The sequence below is a fragment of the Egretta garzetta genome, unplaced genomic scaffold (assembly GCF_000687185.1).
Source record: "Egretta garzetta isolate BGI_Z169 unplaced genomic scaffold, ASM68718v1 scaffold283, whole genome shotgun sequence".
NCBI lineage: Eukaryota > Metazoa > Chordata > Aves > Pelecaniformes > Ardeidae > Egretta > Egretta garzetta.
This window is the reverse complement of record NW_009259043.1, coordinates 977,743-991,536: the sequence shown is the minus strand read 5'-3', so window position 1 is coordinate 991,536 and position 13,794 is coordinate 977,743. Positions and strand designations below refer to the sequence as shown.

Here is a 13,794-nt window from a genome sequence, read left to right as displayed (position 1 = left end):
GGTGTATCTCCCGTGTATCTTCCCCAGCTCCCCCCCGTGTATCTTGCCCTCGGCTCATTTCGAAGCATGAAGCTGAAATGGTGGGAGTAATTGGTGGGTGGAAGATCCTAAACCAACGGGAAATGTATGGGCTCGACGACCTCTGGATAACCCGGGTACCTTGGCACAAAAAGTGCAAAAATATTTACTCGTCTTGAAGTTTCTATTTTTTTTTAAAGCTTTTTTATTTATTTTGTTTTTATTCCTTAAGTCATCTTTTGAGATGGTTCAAGCTCCCATCCGAGGTCTAATTATAGTAAGCAGGAAGGGGATGGAAGGGGAATGGGTTGATTTCGGGGGGGAAACGGGAGGGCAAAAACCAAAACACCCTAAACCCCCCTACTGGGAAAGGGCTGGACAAAAAGGCTTTCTGTGACTCAACGCACACTCTGAAATGAAGATCTGAAAAACGCTTACAAGCTCCCTCTGACTGGCTTGAAAGCGATTCCAGCAATTAGGAATTAATTCGGCATGGTCAAAAGGCGATTTCACTGCAAGTTATATCAAGTTATCCAAACTTTTACAGAGTTCAAGTGGTGGAAATGGGCCGCTGGGGTGGAGGTAAGGCTGCAGGAAAGAAAAACAAGGAGTGTTCAGGAAAGACAGGAGAGGGGAAGCCGTGGAGCGAGGGCCAGAGGGATGGCGAGCCCACGGTACCGCCAGAGGTTTGCCGCTGCTGCTGCTGGAGGAGTGGGGAGGAGGGGGACAGGGGATGCATTTTATTTTTCAAATGGGAGAAAGTAGTAAAAACATGCTGGAAGTCCTAGGTAATAGAGAAGTTTTAATTTAAAAAAAGGAAATCATTGGGCTTGCTGGCCGATCTGTGCTTCGTGCGTGCGCGTGACCCCTCCACAGTTAATGGCAGGAGCTAGAGTTAGCCCAGGCAGGGCTGGCCCTGGGGTAATGTGTGGGGTGAGAGGCACTGGGAGGGTGTGGAGGGGGGGGATAAAACCAGGCTTTCACGCACAGGCAGGCCAGCAATAAAACCATGATGGGGAGGGGCGGCCACCCACCCTGGCGGCTCATGGTGCTGCTAGCTGTGGGGTGCACCCCTGGCATGGGTCCTGCGACGCCCACCGGGCCCAGCCGGGACTCAGGCGTTGGGGTTATTCTTCATGAGCTCCACGTCAGCATCCACCATCTCCCTCACCAGCTCCTGCAAGGAGGGAGAGAGGCAGATGAGGCCCCCAGTGCAGGGGACGAACAGGCAGGATGTCGGGAGCGTCCCAGAGCACAAGAAGGTCCCCTAGCCCCCCGCAGCAGGACAAGGAGAGGACGGGGCTTTGCTGGGCTCTTCCTGCAGTGGCCCTGGCCCCAGGGTATGTATCAGGGGTGCCCAGTGCTGCCATGGGGGCTGCTGTCTTCAAAGGAAGAATCTGGGCAGGGTCAGCTGCATTTCTTGGTGAGCCCAAGACACCCCACATAGAGGTCCCCCTCTCCCTTCCCCTCCCCATGGATTGCTTTTAGAGGATATGGACACCTGGCAGGCACAAAGCACACCAGAAAGGCCACTCACATCAAATGTGACTCTCGGCTTCCAGTTCAGCTTTTGTCTGGCCTTGGTACAGTCCCCTTGCAGAAAATCCTGTGGAAAAGAAGAGAGAGGCATTACGAGAAGCATCCACCTTCCCTACCTCGATGGCCTCCCCATTGCTCGCGCTTCCCCGTGGGCCAAGCGCAGCCCGAGCCGCCGTTGGACTTTTCCGAGGACAAAATATTTCTCTTTAAGATGCAATTCTAGTGGAAGCTCATATGCCTATAAATCACCAGGAGGCAGCATCCTTTCACCAGGCTATTTCAGACCAAAAGAGTTACTCTTTCTTTCCGTGTGTGCGTGGGGTTTGAACGCCAGTATTACGGCTCTATAATGGTGAACGTTTTATAAGAAGTTGTCATATGTCTTAGTCATGCTATTGAGTGAGCTGGTTCAAATTATTTTTTCCCCCATTTGTTTAAATAATGTAAATCACAGAGCAAACATGACAACTATTCTCTTGCAAATAAAAATGTGATCACAGACAGATGATGCTGAAAGACTGTTACGAATATGGGTAACCACATGCGACAGTAGTAAACATCCAGCTTTTGAACGCCTACGTATTTTTTTCTATAGTATTTTGAACATCCACATGGAAAGAAAAATCTTAATATTCTCATAAATGAAATTATCTTGAAAGCGTTACAGAAACCAAGACTTTGGTCATATCCACCTTACTGTTCAAGTATTCTTTAAAGTGCCGTCACAGCAAAACAATCCCACAGCCAGTCACCAAAATAACATTAACAAAATAAACAAAGAAAAAAGCTCCTTTGACTGCATTTCTGACTGAATGAAAAAACTGACTGCATCTTCCTTGCAAATTCGAATACTGTGTTTAGTGAGCTTTTTCCCACTCTATGTGTTGATTTAATAAAATGTATATCATCTCTCACCAGCTTTGTTCCTCGGTAGGCTGTAAATACTAAAACGGTATCTGCCTAGGTTTAAAGAAACCCAAGTACACCCGACTTTGTTACAAAACAACAAGGCTAAGGCTGAATTCTGCTCTTGGGTTTGACTTTATGGTGGTAACACAGCAGGCTTTCCAGAAAAATGCGGGGACTGCCTTTCTTCCACTCGCTGACCAGCGGAGGAGCTAACGAGCATTTTCTGGCTGTACCTTTTTCAACCCTACTGCCCGCACACTACAGTTTTCAGATGCTATCCTTTGTGCATGTGGGGTTCAGGTCATGTTAACTTCCAAAATCACCTCATCCTGTGCAGTAAAGCATAGGAAATTCTTCTTCGTAATCGTGCTCCAGAAAGCTAGACAGCGTGCTTCCAGGAGCAGAGGAAATCCACGGGAGGAAATATTGCACCGAAGAAGGGGATGTGGAGCAAACACGTCTGCCTAGACTATTCCAGGCAGCGTTTTTACTAGTTCAGCCTTTAGTCTAAAAACATTTCAGCCTGCCTTCAGAAAAGAGTAAACAGATGGATCGGAGCAAAACGATATGAAAATAAAAAAGGCCACGATTTCCTTAAATTAGACTAAATGATTTCCTACTGCAGCCCTATAATGGGTTTTTAGAAACTGCAGCAGACATTTGAGGCCAAGTCATGCAAAACCGCATCAACTTGAGGGATCCCCTGGAGGGTCGTGTGAATATGGATTGCAAAATCTGGTTTGAAATGGGAAAGACGCCCACTAACTTTGATAAAATTTGGATCAGACCCTAATGTGCTCGTAGAGGTATGCCTTTTATCTGGAGTTCGGTTTAATTTACATTATATACGTGTGTATATATATGCCTGGAAACAAGGAAATCCTTCTTAAAATAATGATTTGAGTATAAAAACAATTGCCTTTTATTCAGTCCTAATTCAAGCCGCTAGCTAGAAGCGAAGTGTTTTAATACCACCTAGTTTTAAGTCATAAAAGCCGTATCGTAAAACATAAGAGTCTCATTTTTATAAACGCTGTGTAAGTAACAATTTTACTTCCACAATATCGAAAACATCCTTTGAAACTGAGCCTTATCTAGGATACTGGCTTCCCGTTTAAAATAAATGGACCGGGAAGAGCAGAACGAGTTGCCATTGCCTGCTGTATGTGGCTGCATTCTGCTTTTGAACAGCTTGGGAGCAGTCTTTTAACTTTCTTGGACAAATGCTTTTTGTTAAAACAGTTTATCTAAAAAAATACTTTACCTAATTCCAGCCCTTCATTCAAAAACATAAACACTCAACTGCCAAACAGACCAAAGTAAGGTTGGGGGGAGGTTGCAAATCGGTAAAAGTAAAGTTATTTGCATTGCTGGGTGATACAGAGAGATGACTCAAACAACTAGTGTATTAAATCCATCTAAGTGTAAAAAAAAAAGTACTTTTCCTTTAAAAGTTCACATGCTTTAACAATGATGCAGTAAAAGCATTATGGCATAATCTGTGAGCAAAAAAAAAAAAGAGAAAAAAGAAGATTTAATATATATGATAATACAAATTCCCCAGCTGAGTCAGGTTTCAAGATTTTAAATGGCTCTTCTGAAGAAGTTTGTGTACTTTTGAGAAACACTACTCTGTAGAGAGATTTACTTGAAAATAGTGTTATGGACAAAAAATGTCCTAGGCACTTTTTAAAAGGTTCTCTTACAGAAGTTACTAGGTACAGATATCAAATGTAACCAGAACGTTAACGCCACATTACAACTAAATTCAAGGTTTGATTGTATTCTTATTAGTCAAAGTTTCAATGCTGAATGGAAATGGTGACTGGAACAAAGCTATTCCTGATTAAAGGATTGTATTGCAGGCATGTTTCCTGTATTTTTCTACAAGTAGCTCATAATATGAAAACAATAAGGTAATTACAATAAAATAAGAATATTAAAAAAAAGCTTCTCTTGGAACAGAATGACTGCTTGTTTATATTATTCAAGTCTTTCACTGAAACCAGAGATGCATCTGTCAGGCTTCCAAAAGGAAAAAAATCCACAAAAAAACACAAACCAAAAAAACCCTCTGGCATGCCGATCATTAAAGTGTATTGATTTTTCAGTGTCAGCGCTTCACTTTCTGGAAGTACAGCCAGATCAGAAAGCAAAGGAAGAAGAGGTGAGGTTCCACTGGAGAACTGCTGCTGCATGTAAACCACCCAGTGCCCCTATTCCTGATGGAAAGGCACCTGATGAAATCACACCGCTTCATGTTTTGTATTTCTGCAGGATAACTTTTTCTGAGGAGTTGCGCTTTACATACTGACAGGAAAACAAAGCCCTTTGACTCCGTGAAAACTCTGAGGATTTAGATACTGAGCTGAGAGTCTGTAAACCTGAAAGCACCGATTAAGGCTTTCTGTTGCTTTTACATCAATCAGATTGTGAACATAAAATTAAGCCTTTGCTTCTAGTTATCCATTTTGGGAGGAACGAGCCCTCATTTTCCATGCAAATACAGTTAACATAAGTGGCTAGTAATGACAAGTTTTACCTGCAAGCTAAGAGTCGGAAACAACATCCAGGTAAATATTTAAAGGGAAGGAAGATGGAAAAGATGGCAGTCAGATTCTCTGTTGCCACTTAATATGAGAGTAAACTGTCCTACGGCTGCATATGCACCTCACTGTCATACAGCTGTCTGTCAGAGAAAAGAATGAGTTTATGCCATGTAAGGTTTTTTGTTTTACCTTTTCTGTGAACGAGGCAGTGTAACTGTGTAGAATATACCCTGTTACTACAAAATCCGATTTTACGACTATTCGGTTTTATCGTGCAAATGCACACATACAAATACATACAGGTAAGCAGAGAGAAATTTGTCATGCAATGCGGTAAGGCATTTTTAAATTTGGGTTTTAAAACCCATGAGACAAAAATGTAAAATATTTTAATGTAAATATCGCATTTCCCAAGCTCTTGTTCTGAGTGTCATCGCGACTCCTATTTTGACTCGCGCAGTGATTGATCTGGTTTCACTGTGCAATGTATCACTGTCTCATTCAATTAGCTTTAACTGAAAATTTAAAGCCTCAAGACAATGTGAGAAAAAGGAGATCATGTGGCCTGAAAGAAGGCCAAGGCTTCCTTTATTACTACAGCTCAGCTGATTCCCTTTAAAATGTGCCTTCACCGAAGCCAGTGCCGAGCGCCAGCTTTTGCTCTCCCTTACACCAGAATAAAACTGAGATCAAGTCCTCAGTAAAACACCTGCGATGGAATTGTGCCCAGCTCCACTTGCTGCAGCAGAGACAAGGCTTTACCTCTAAAAATAAACAGACTTGATCTAAGCACACAACAGTTTTACTGCATCTGAAAAGCGGCCAGGGCTACGTTCACCATCAGCACGACCGCTTGGCGGATGATTTGTTATGTTGCAGCTCCCATAAGCAAAGAGCACAGACCCGGCTCGGTGGAGGCTCTGGCTTGCGTGTTTAGTCTTGCACTCTTTTGCTTGAGAAGTTTTGTCAGGAAGGATTTCAAGAGTCTAGGGGCCAAAGTTTCCTGCTTGTGTTTTATTTTCCTTATTTCCTTCTTAAAACCATCACCTTTCGGCTTTAACTCATCCCGTTAAAAGAAAAATTAATAAACATAGCTACTTAATTAGACAACATTAGCCTGCAGTTTTGCATTTTCACCATTAGCATAGAATCATAGGACAGTTTGGGTTGGAAGGGACCTTGAGAGGTCATCTAGTCCAACCCCCCTGCAATGAGCAGCAAGATCTTCAACTGGATCAGGTTGCTCAGAGCCCTGTCCGACATGGCCTTGAATGTTTCCGGGGACGGGGCATCTACCACCTCTCTGGGCAACCTGTTCTAGCATTTCACCAGCCTCATTGTAACAAATTTATTCTAGTCTAAATCTACCCTCTTTCAGTTTAAAAGCATTACCCCTTGTCCTATTGCAGCAGGCCCCGCTAAAAAGTTGTATCTCCGTAATGTTAAGTTGTAAGCTACAATAACTTATATCAACATTTATCTTATGAAATAGTCTGCCCTTTTGTGCCCTTTTCGGAGCATTTTTCATAGCAATTTTTAATGAGGATTCATGTAGCACATCTTGGTAGTAGTGTCAGCGCCACAGTCTATATGGGCATCTGCTGCAGCTCATTGCTCGGAGAACAGCCTTGCTAAAGTGTTCATTGCAAATAGTTGGGAGTCGCTCGCTAGGCAGTTTTTTCTACCATCGCCCTTATGCCCCATTCCCTAGTGCTCTGCTGCACTTGCCATCAGGCCCAGGGACATCGTGTCTCAACCCAGCTGCAATGCTGGAGAGCGGTTTCAGTGACTTTAGCCGAGGTATTCCCTCTACACTCTGTTAAGAAAAGTAAGAAGATCTCCCTAAATCCGTAGAGCCTGTAACCATGCACCTTGCTGGTGCAAACTTTAGTGCACGGTTCAGCTAAGCTCGGAACAAACCCCGCAGTAACAAGCACCATGCCTGCTGCGTGCTGCTCTGTTAAGTACTTCTGGAGATCGGCAAGCCAGAGAGCACTGGCTCGATTTCTTTGCGAAGGGCAGTGTTTGTTACAATATCTATAGTAACAGGGAAAAAAACAGTATAATTATAAAGCAAGAGACTCCTATCTCCCCAGTAAATACAAGGAGACTGAAAATAAAGCATATCAATGAGCAAAGCCCAAGCCTAAACGGGGAACACAGTAAATATCTTCAGGAATTTAAGATGATGTGCCATAATGCGTCGTCACACAGCTTTCATTTTTTCTTTCCACTGTTGCAAAGTTGTGGAGCACTTAGCGTACCAAGGGAATAGAAGAATGCTAGTGAATTTGGTTCCTGATCTAAATTTGTTTTAATGCAGCATGAACAGACCGCTTTCTACTCTTGGGTCAGCAGTCTTTCGCAGAAAGATGGTATTGTTTGCAAAGAACCACAGGAAGAGGCAAAAGCAACCAATAGGCTGAAAGTCACGTATAACTAAATGCCATTTAAAATAAGAGGCATCATGTTGTTTTCCCCTAGCATGTTCTCCTATGCAAATCCCCTCCCTATTCAGAAAGCTCCATTTTTACTAAAACCATATCGAAGGGGAAGGGGAGGGGGAAGAACGACTTAAGGAAAGGGCTGATTCTGCACGGTGCTGAGCCCCCGCACATCTGATGGACCCTGTCAGGCTGCGAGTGCCGGGCATCTTTAGGGTAAGGTCTTATCTCGGGACTCCGCTGTACTCTGGCAATAAGGCGTCAACACAGCCGCACGGTCAATAAAACCTGAGCGCAGCCTTCTCTTTTCCTCCAGGAACTAGGGGCGTTAGAACAGCGGCTTTATCTTATCGGTTTGATAATCTTTAATTTGACCAACTTCCAAAGGGTTAAGGCAAATGAACTCAGAGCAGCAATAAACATTAGGGCGATAATAACAGTAATGGAGCTCCTCTCCCTCCTCCTCCTCGCCTTCCCCCTGCGCTTTTTCCACTTCGCTGCTGCCTATCAGCCTGAACCGAAGCTGAAGCCAGACCTCTCTTCCAATGACAGGGTGTGATAAGAGACGTGAAGAAAACAGCAAGCTGTCTGGTCTGCTCAGGAAGTCGGGGCCGGGCGGTATTGTCCATCAGCGGGGCCACGCGGCGGCCGGAGGCCGGGAACAATGCTCCGCTCCGGGGAAATGGGCTCACTCAGCGCCAGCCCTGGCAGCCCCACCGACACTGCAGATAAAAGGAAGAAGCAGGGGGAGCCGGCCCCGGGTGCCTCGGGAGCCTCGTCGCCAGACCCTAATCGCTTTGACGGAGGCGGTGCCCCGGTGAATCGGCGCGAGGCCCCGGCCCGCACGCGCCCCTGGGAGAAGAGCATGTGCAGACCTCAGCCAGGGTGCAAGTGCCAGTGGAGCTGCAGGCGCAAGAGCCCCTTGCAGGGCTGAGCATTACTCAGATCTATTAACTTGCCAAGTGAAGCTTGAGAAAACGTCTTGGCCAGTGCTGTCCTCCAGCCAGATAAAATTCCTCCCGAATTACAGCCTGATATCCCTGAAGCCAGGGCTGAATTTCACTCGCTTTGGATCCAGAGCTGAGCTTGCTCATCAGGAGCTGTCCCATACGGGAATCGGCGTAGCTCTGCACCAGGGCATCCCGCAGCAAGTTGGGCCATGGATGCTCTTCCAGCTCCCAGGTGTGAGGCAGGCTGAAGGGTGTTCCCCCCGCAGCAGGGAAAGCCCCGCCGCTGCAAACAGCAAAATTCCCGCAGGTGGCTGCAGTCAGGCGGGCACTTCCCTCCTCCTCAGTTTGCCCCGAGGCCCAGTTTTGTGCTCCTGGCAAGACCTGGAAGGTGTTCCCCAGCTTGGATGCAAGTGTAATTGTAACCTCAGCACATGGCTCTGCAAAATGCTGAAGAGGCCTCCGAATGGCGAGATCGTTTCTAGTTTACAGGAACACCTCTGCTGAAAAAGCAGGGAGCTTCTGGAGGAGAGGAAGAAGATCAAACCCGCTCCATTTGCCACATACAGACCATAATTATGATAGTTCGGGTATTAGTGCTGGACACATAGACACTTTCTTTCCGATACAGCCTACCCAGTCATCCAAACGCACACATCACAACTAAAAATCTTCACCATGTTTGCTAAAATGCAAGCTAAGTAAGTGCTGTATGTTCTTATGATCCCAACCAAGCTTTCCCAAATCTTCAAACAGAACAGAACTGCTCCTTGCAAATCCTGGTTGAAGGTGGTGCTGCTCCCTGCCCTGTAGCCTGGCTGCTGATAGGAAATGGTGTGTGAGCCGACCCTGGCATGCTTCAAGCCAACCAGTGTATAAAGTGGTGTCTGAATATCCTGGATTTTGCATAACATGGGTTAGAAGCATTTGTGCATTTTCTGTTTACAGCAGAGGTTTTGGGGAGGTTGTATGCAAGCACGTTTCTTCAGGCTCCCTGGCCAGATGGCAGAGAGAATGCCTGTGTGTCACCTTCACATCACTAAAAATCCAAGACCCTGTGAGGGATGAACCTCTTTCATATGGAGCGGGGATCAGCTGCAGTATAGGAAAAGAGCAGCCTTCTCTTTTCACTGGTACCTCCAGGTCCTGCTTTTGTTCATTATTAAACATGCTTGCCTCTTGCTTCACCGTGGCCTGTTGTCTGCTCTGAAAACACTTTTTGTGGGAAGAGCAGGATAATCATGTCTTCATCGTACATGGTTTTATTGCCACATGTGGCACATATTACTTAGGCAAGAGCATGGTGTGCTTTAAAATTATTAAATGCAATTCTCACACATTTTTTAATCAGCTCTGATTATTTTTCTCATCACTCCCTTCTCTTCACAATTTTTGCAAACATCAGGAAATCACTCTGAGAAGCTGTTTGATTTCAGCAGGGTTTACTGTGCTGCAGCGGCTGCATTTCTTACTGGAAATGGATACGGCCCCCAGGGTTCGCTGTCTTCACTGACCGATTTGGCAAGATGGATTGGAAAACTGATAACCCCACAAATCCATGCTGCAAGGCTACTTAGTTTCTTCTCTCCTTCCACTAAAAAAATATTTCATTTATGACAACTTATATTGGAAATGCTAACAGGTTGAGTTATCATTGCTAGTAAAATACCAAATGATAAGCAACAAAAGAATAAACACTAGGACGGTGAACTTGTATTCTGCCTATAGGTATTTATCTATCCACCTTACAGCATTAAGCAGCAATTTAATGAATGCAGGTCTATGATTAGCGGGATATTACTACTCCATAGGATGAATTCTTTATCTTGTACAGGATGCATTGTTTTGGCGATTTTACTATGACTATGGATATTCACATCTCTGAAAAAAAATCAAGGCACGTTATGTTCATGTCAAAATGATAATATTAAAAAAATAAAAAATTGGAAGAGTGTGCTGTTGTTTTTGCCCCAATAAAAAACTTAATTTACTCAAAACATCATTTTCCACCTAAAGAGCATGTCCTTGGAAAATTCTAACCCACCTGTAATCAGCAATTGCTGTCTTTGCCCTGTGTTCAGTGCTCCCCTCACGGCTCTGAAGGCTTGGCTGGGACGCAGGTTGGACTGGAGAGGTGACGCTCCCTTCCTTACCTGTTACACTGATGTATGAACCCCTGTCCCCTGGAAACTTGCAGTAAGACTTGGGGGTGGTGGTGGGGGAAGGACAGCGAGGGGGTGGATCCTTCTCTCTTCCTGTCTTCCTCCCCACTAGGGATTAACCAGTACAAATGAGCTAGCATGGAGGATGGTTAATAATTTCTCACCGTTTGGAAAAGAGTTGTGCAATACCCCCTCCCTGCAGTACAGGGGATGAAGAAGGGAGCTGCCACGTCTCTGGACAAAGCGGTTACATCCTGCCTTTTACTGCCGGCTGGTTTTTTTAGAAGCAGCCTCCCTCTATGCAGTCATAAACCTGGCCTAATTTATGGGATGCATCACCTTCCCCCCCACCCCTCACTGCATTCTGATTTCTCACTAAAACTCCCATCTGATTTGAAAACCCTTTTCAGGACACAATATACGGAAAGAATTTAAGCCGTGAAAGGTTTGAAGGGAGCTCATGAGCTCACGCTTTGTTACCCAAGGAAAAAAAAAAATCCATTTCAAACATGGTATGTGGAGGGGACTCAGGACGGGATACCATGGGGCTCCTGCCTGCAGACGTGAAGCTATCCTTGCCCGAACACCTCTAGTTACAAAGCAAGCAATGGTCCACGAAAGGGTTAAAATAAAACAAGGTAGGATAATTTCTGATTCTGAGTATGTCCCAAATGTATTCTCCAGCATGCTTGATAGAGAAGGAAGTCCAAGCAGTGGCCTTTCACATGACATCATAAAAGCCTAATTTATCACCAGCCACCAAACATCTAGAAAATCATAACATCCTTTCAGGAAAACCATGTGCAAAATAATCAGATTTACTTTGATGAAAGCTTTAGTGCTTGAGTCCAAGTAGGACACTACAAAGAATAACCCTTTGCAGGTACTGGCATACAACAAAGCAGGTCACATTTAATGCTTCAAACTCACGCTTTATCCATTAAAAAGCTTATGTGTTTCCTGCCCATAAACAAATGTATTTCTGTTCTGCATGCGTGTTCAACCAAGACCGCTAAGATAAAACTCTGGTCACTGGTAAGCCCGGGCAAGTTAGCCAGCCGAATATTTCAGTCACAGATGAAAAGCATGCTATTGCTGCAAATAAAGGCACTGTGCTCCCCACTCCCACGCCTCACAGTCCCTTGCAAGCGTGTTAAGGGGTGCGGGCTGAGTGTTGCTGCAGCACCTTGCAGCTTTTGAAAGGATAAAGCCCTCCCAGCACACTCAGCATCACAGCCCTGCGGAACCGAGGGGTGCGTTCCACCTGACAACCTCCAAAACACTTTGTAGAAGACTCTCCCCTCTGTCTATCCAAGAGTTTCGCCCTTCTGCGTCATCATTTTTTTTGGTGGCCAGTGTAACCTGACTGTCTTGATGGAAAAATACTGCTCAGCAAGCAGTATATCTCCGTAAAATCAATTGGTTTCACATTTGTAAATGAAATCAAACAAGTTGACTTTTTGTGTTGATTAGGCAGGCAAAATAGACCACAAGGCAATTAATGAATGGCTACAAATATCAGCTACATGGCATTCAAGATTTTTTTTTGTCTGTAATATAAGTTGGTTGGTGTGTATTTAAAGATGCACAGATTCCAATAACCATTCAGTTCACTGATCCTGTTGCTTAATAATCTGTCCCTTAGGCTCCTGCTGGTCAACGGCCACAGGTTCTTCTGGTCTGACTGGAAAAAGAACCGGATTTTCCACACCATTCTTGGTAGTTTGTTGTTGCATGTTCTCTGATCTTGGCTAATAAAAATAACTTCCTATTACATTTCCTGCACAGGAAAGCCTGGAAAAAAAAATTGTAGTTTTTCCTATTCTATCTTTCACTTTCTCTCAGAGCAGACATCCAACCCACCGCAAAATCTTCCAAAAAATCAATAAAATTAATATAACTATTTTATTTTCTTTTGAAAATCAGTATTTTGTTGTCTTCCGTCCTTACTTTTCCCTGGTATTTAATTTCTGTCACTTTCCTTGTTTAAATCTTTCCCATGTTTTGGCTAATTTATTTTCCTGTAAAATCCCATTTGTCTCCTTTTATTGTAAGACATTTTTCTTTCCTAATTTGATGTCTCTCCCAATCCCTCTCTTTCACTCAAGCTCCTTCTAGTTCTCTTTTGAGCATCATTCTCCTGTTCCTCACAAACATCCTCTTAAACCTGGCCTTATTTCCCCATCTCTCCTCCACCCTTCAAATTATGTCACCTCACACTGAGATTTTGTTCTTTTCTCCTAATTTCTGCTACAGTGATCTTCTCACTTGAACATTTTTCCTTTTTTCCCCGCAGGTATTTCCTATGCACCCTCAGAGACTTGTTCCTTTTTCTTTTCCAGTGGTACTCCATTACATACCAGTGCCAGCTTTCTCTTTATTCAGGTTCTGAATTTTGTGTAGAATATTGAAAGGTTTGGGAGACAATTTCTATTACCACTAACACAGCAGAGGTTTGCTGACGGGGCTGAAACTATATTGAAATGAGTTTTAAAAAAGGAAAAAGATCTCCTAAAGCATTCAGTGCCAGATTCATTTACTGCTATTACTGTTCAAAGTAGCTCCCTGTAAAATTCCACACATTTGGCAGTGCGTTCGCCATATATACTGTAAGTGTGCGTAGTATGTTCTGTTTCTTTCCAAAGCATCACCAAATGCAAATACCACTTCTTGAAATCTGTCCTCTCGATGACCTTCTTCTCTTAAACAATTTCAATTAAACAAGAAAGGAATTTTTGATCTGTTACCAAAAAATTCTTCATTATTTCACCCTGCAGCAGTCAAATATGAAAAAGCATTACAGAAGGAAAAGCATTTTCTAGTGGTCCTGCCCTACTTACCAAACCTCCTTTAGTTGCACAATTAAAAAGCAAGCAAACTACTCAGGCATACACAGCAGTAGGCATGGGCTCAGAATACCCCAATGCTTTCACCTGTATAATGTTTAAAAGGCGAGGTGCCTCATCCATCACTTGATTCCTTTACAAGGGAAGTGTCTCTCGAGACCGTTCACACAGGAATCATCTGCTGCCAAGTCTCGATATGAAAGACAGAGCTGTTCCTCGGGCAAGCAATCCTATTTTTCATTCACATTTTGGCAGGGCAGAGACGCCAGGTAAGGGTCCCGTCATACACTGCACAAACAGAGAAATGGCAACCCTTTCTCCGAACATCTATCAAAGTCAAATATCACCTCCTAGAATATTCTGTTAGAATTCATCTACAA

General features: G+C 44.1%; 1 protein-coding gene across 1 annotated transcript in view; it reads right to left on the bottom strand.

Moving 5' to 3' along the window:
- Positions 1-1,101: 1,101 nt before the first annotated feature.
- Positions 1,102-13,794, bottom strand: part of GMDS (GDP-mannose 4,6-dehydratase) — a 449,485-nt gene continuing 436,792 nt past the window's right edge. The window contains exons 10-11 of the mRNA XM_035890581.1: positions 1,556-1,624; positions 1,102-1,195 (exon numbers count right to left, since the gene is read on the bottom strand). Coding sequence (XP_035746474.1) covers positions 1,133-1,195; positions 1,556-1,624 — 132 coding nt within the window. The 3' untranslated portion in view covers positions 1,102-1,132. The remainder of the gene's footprint in view (positions 1,196-1,555; positions 1,625-13,794) is intronic.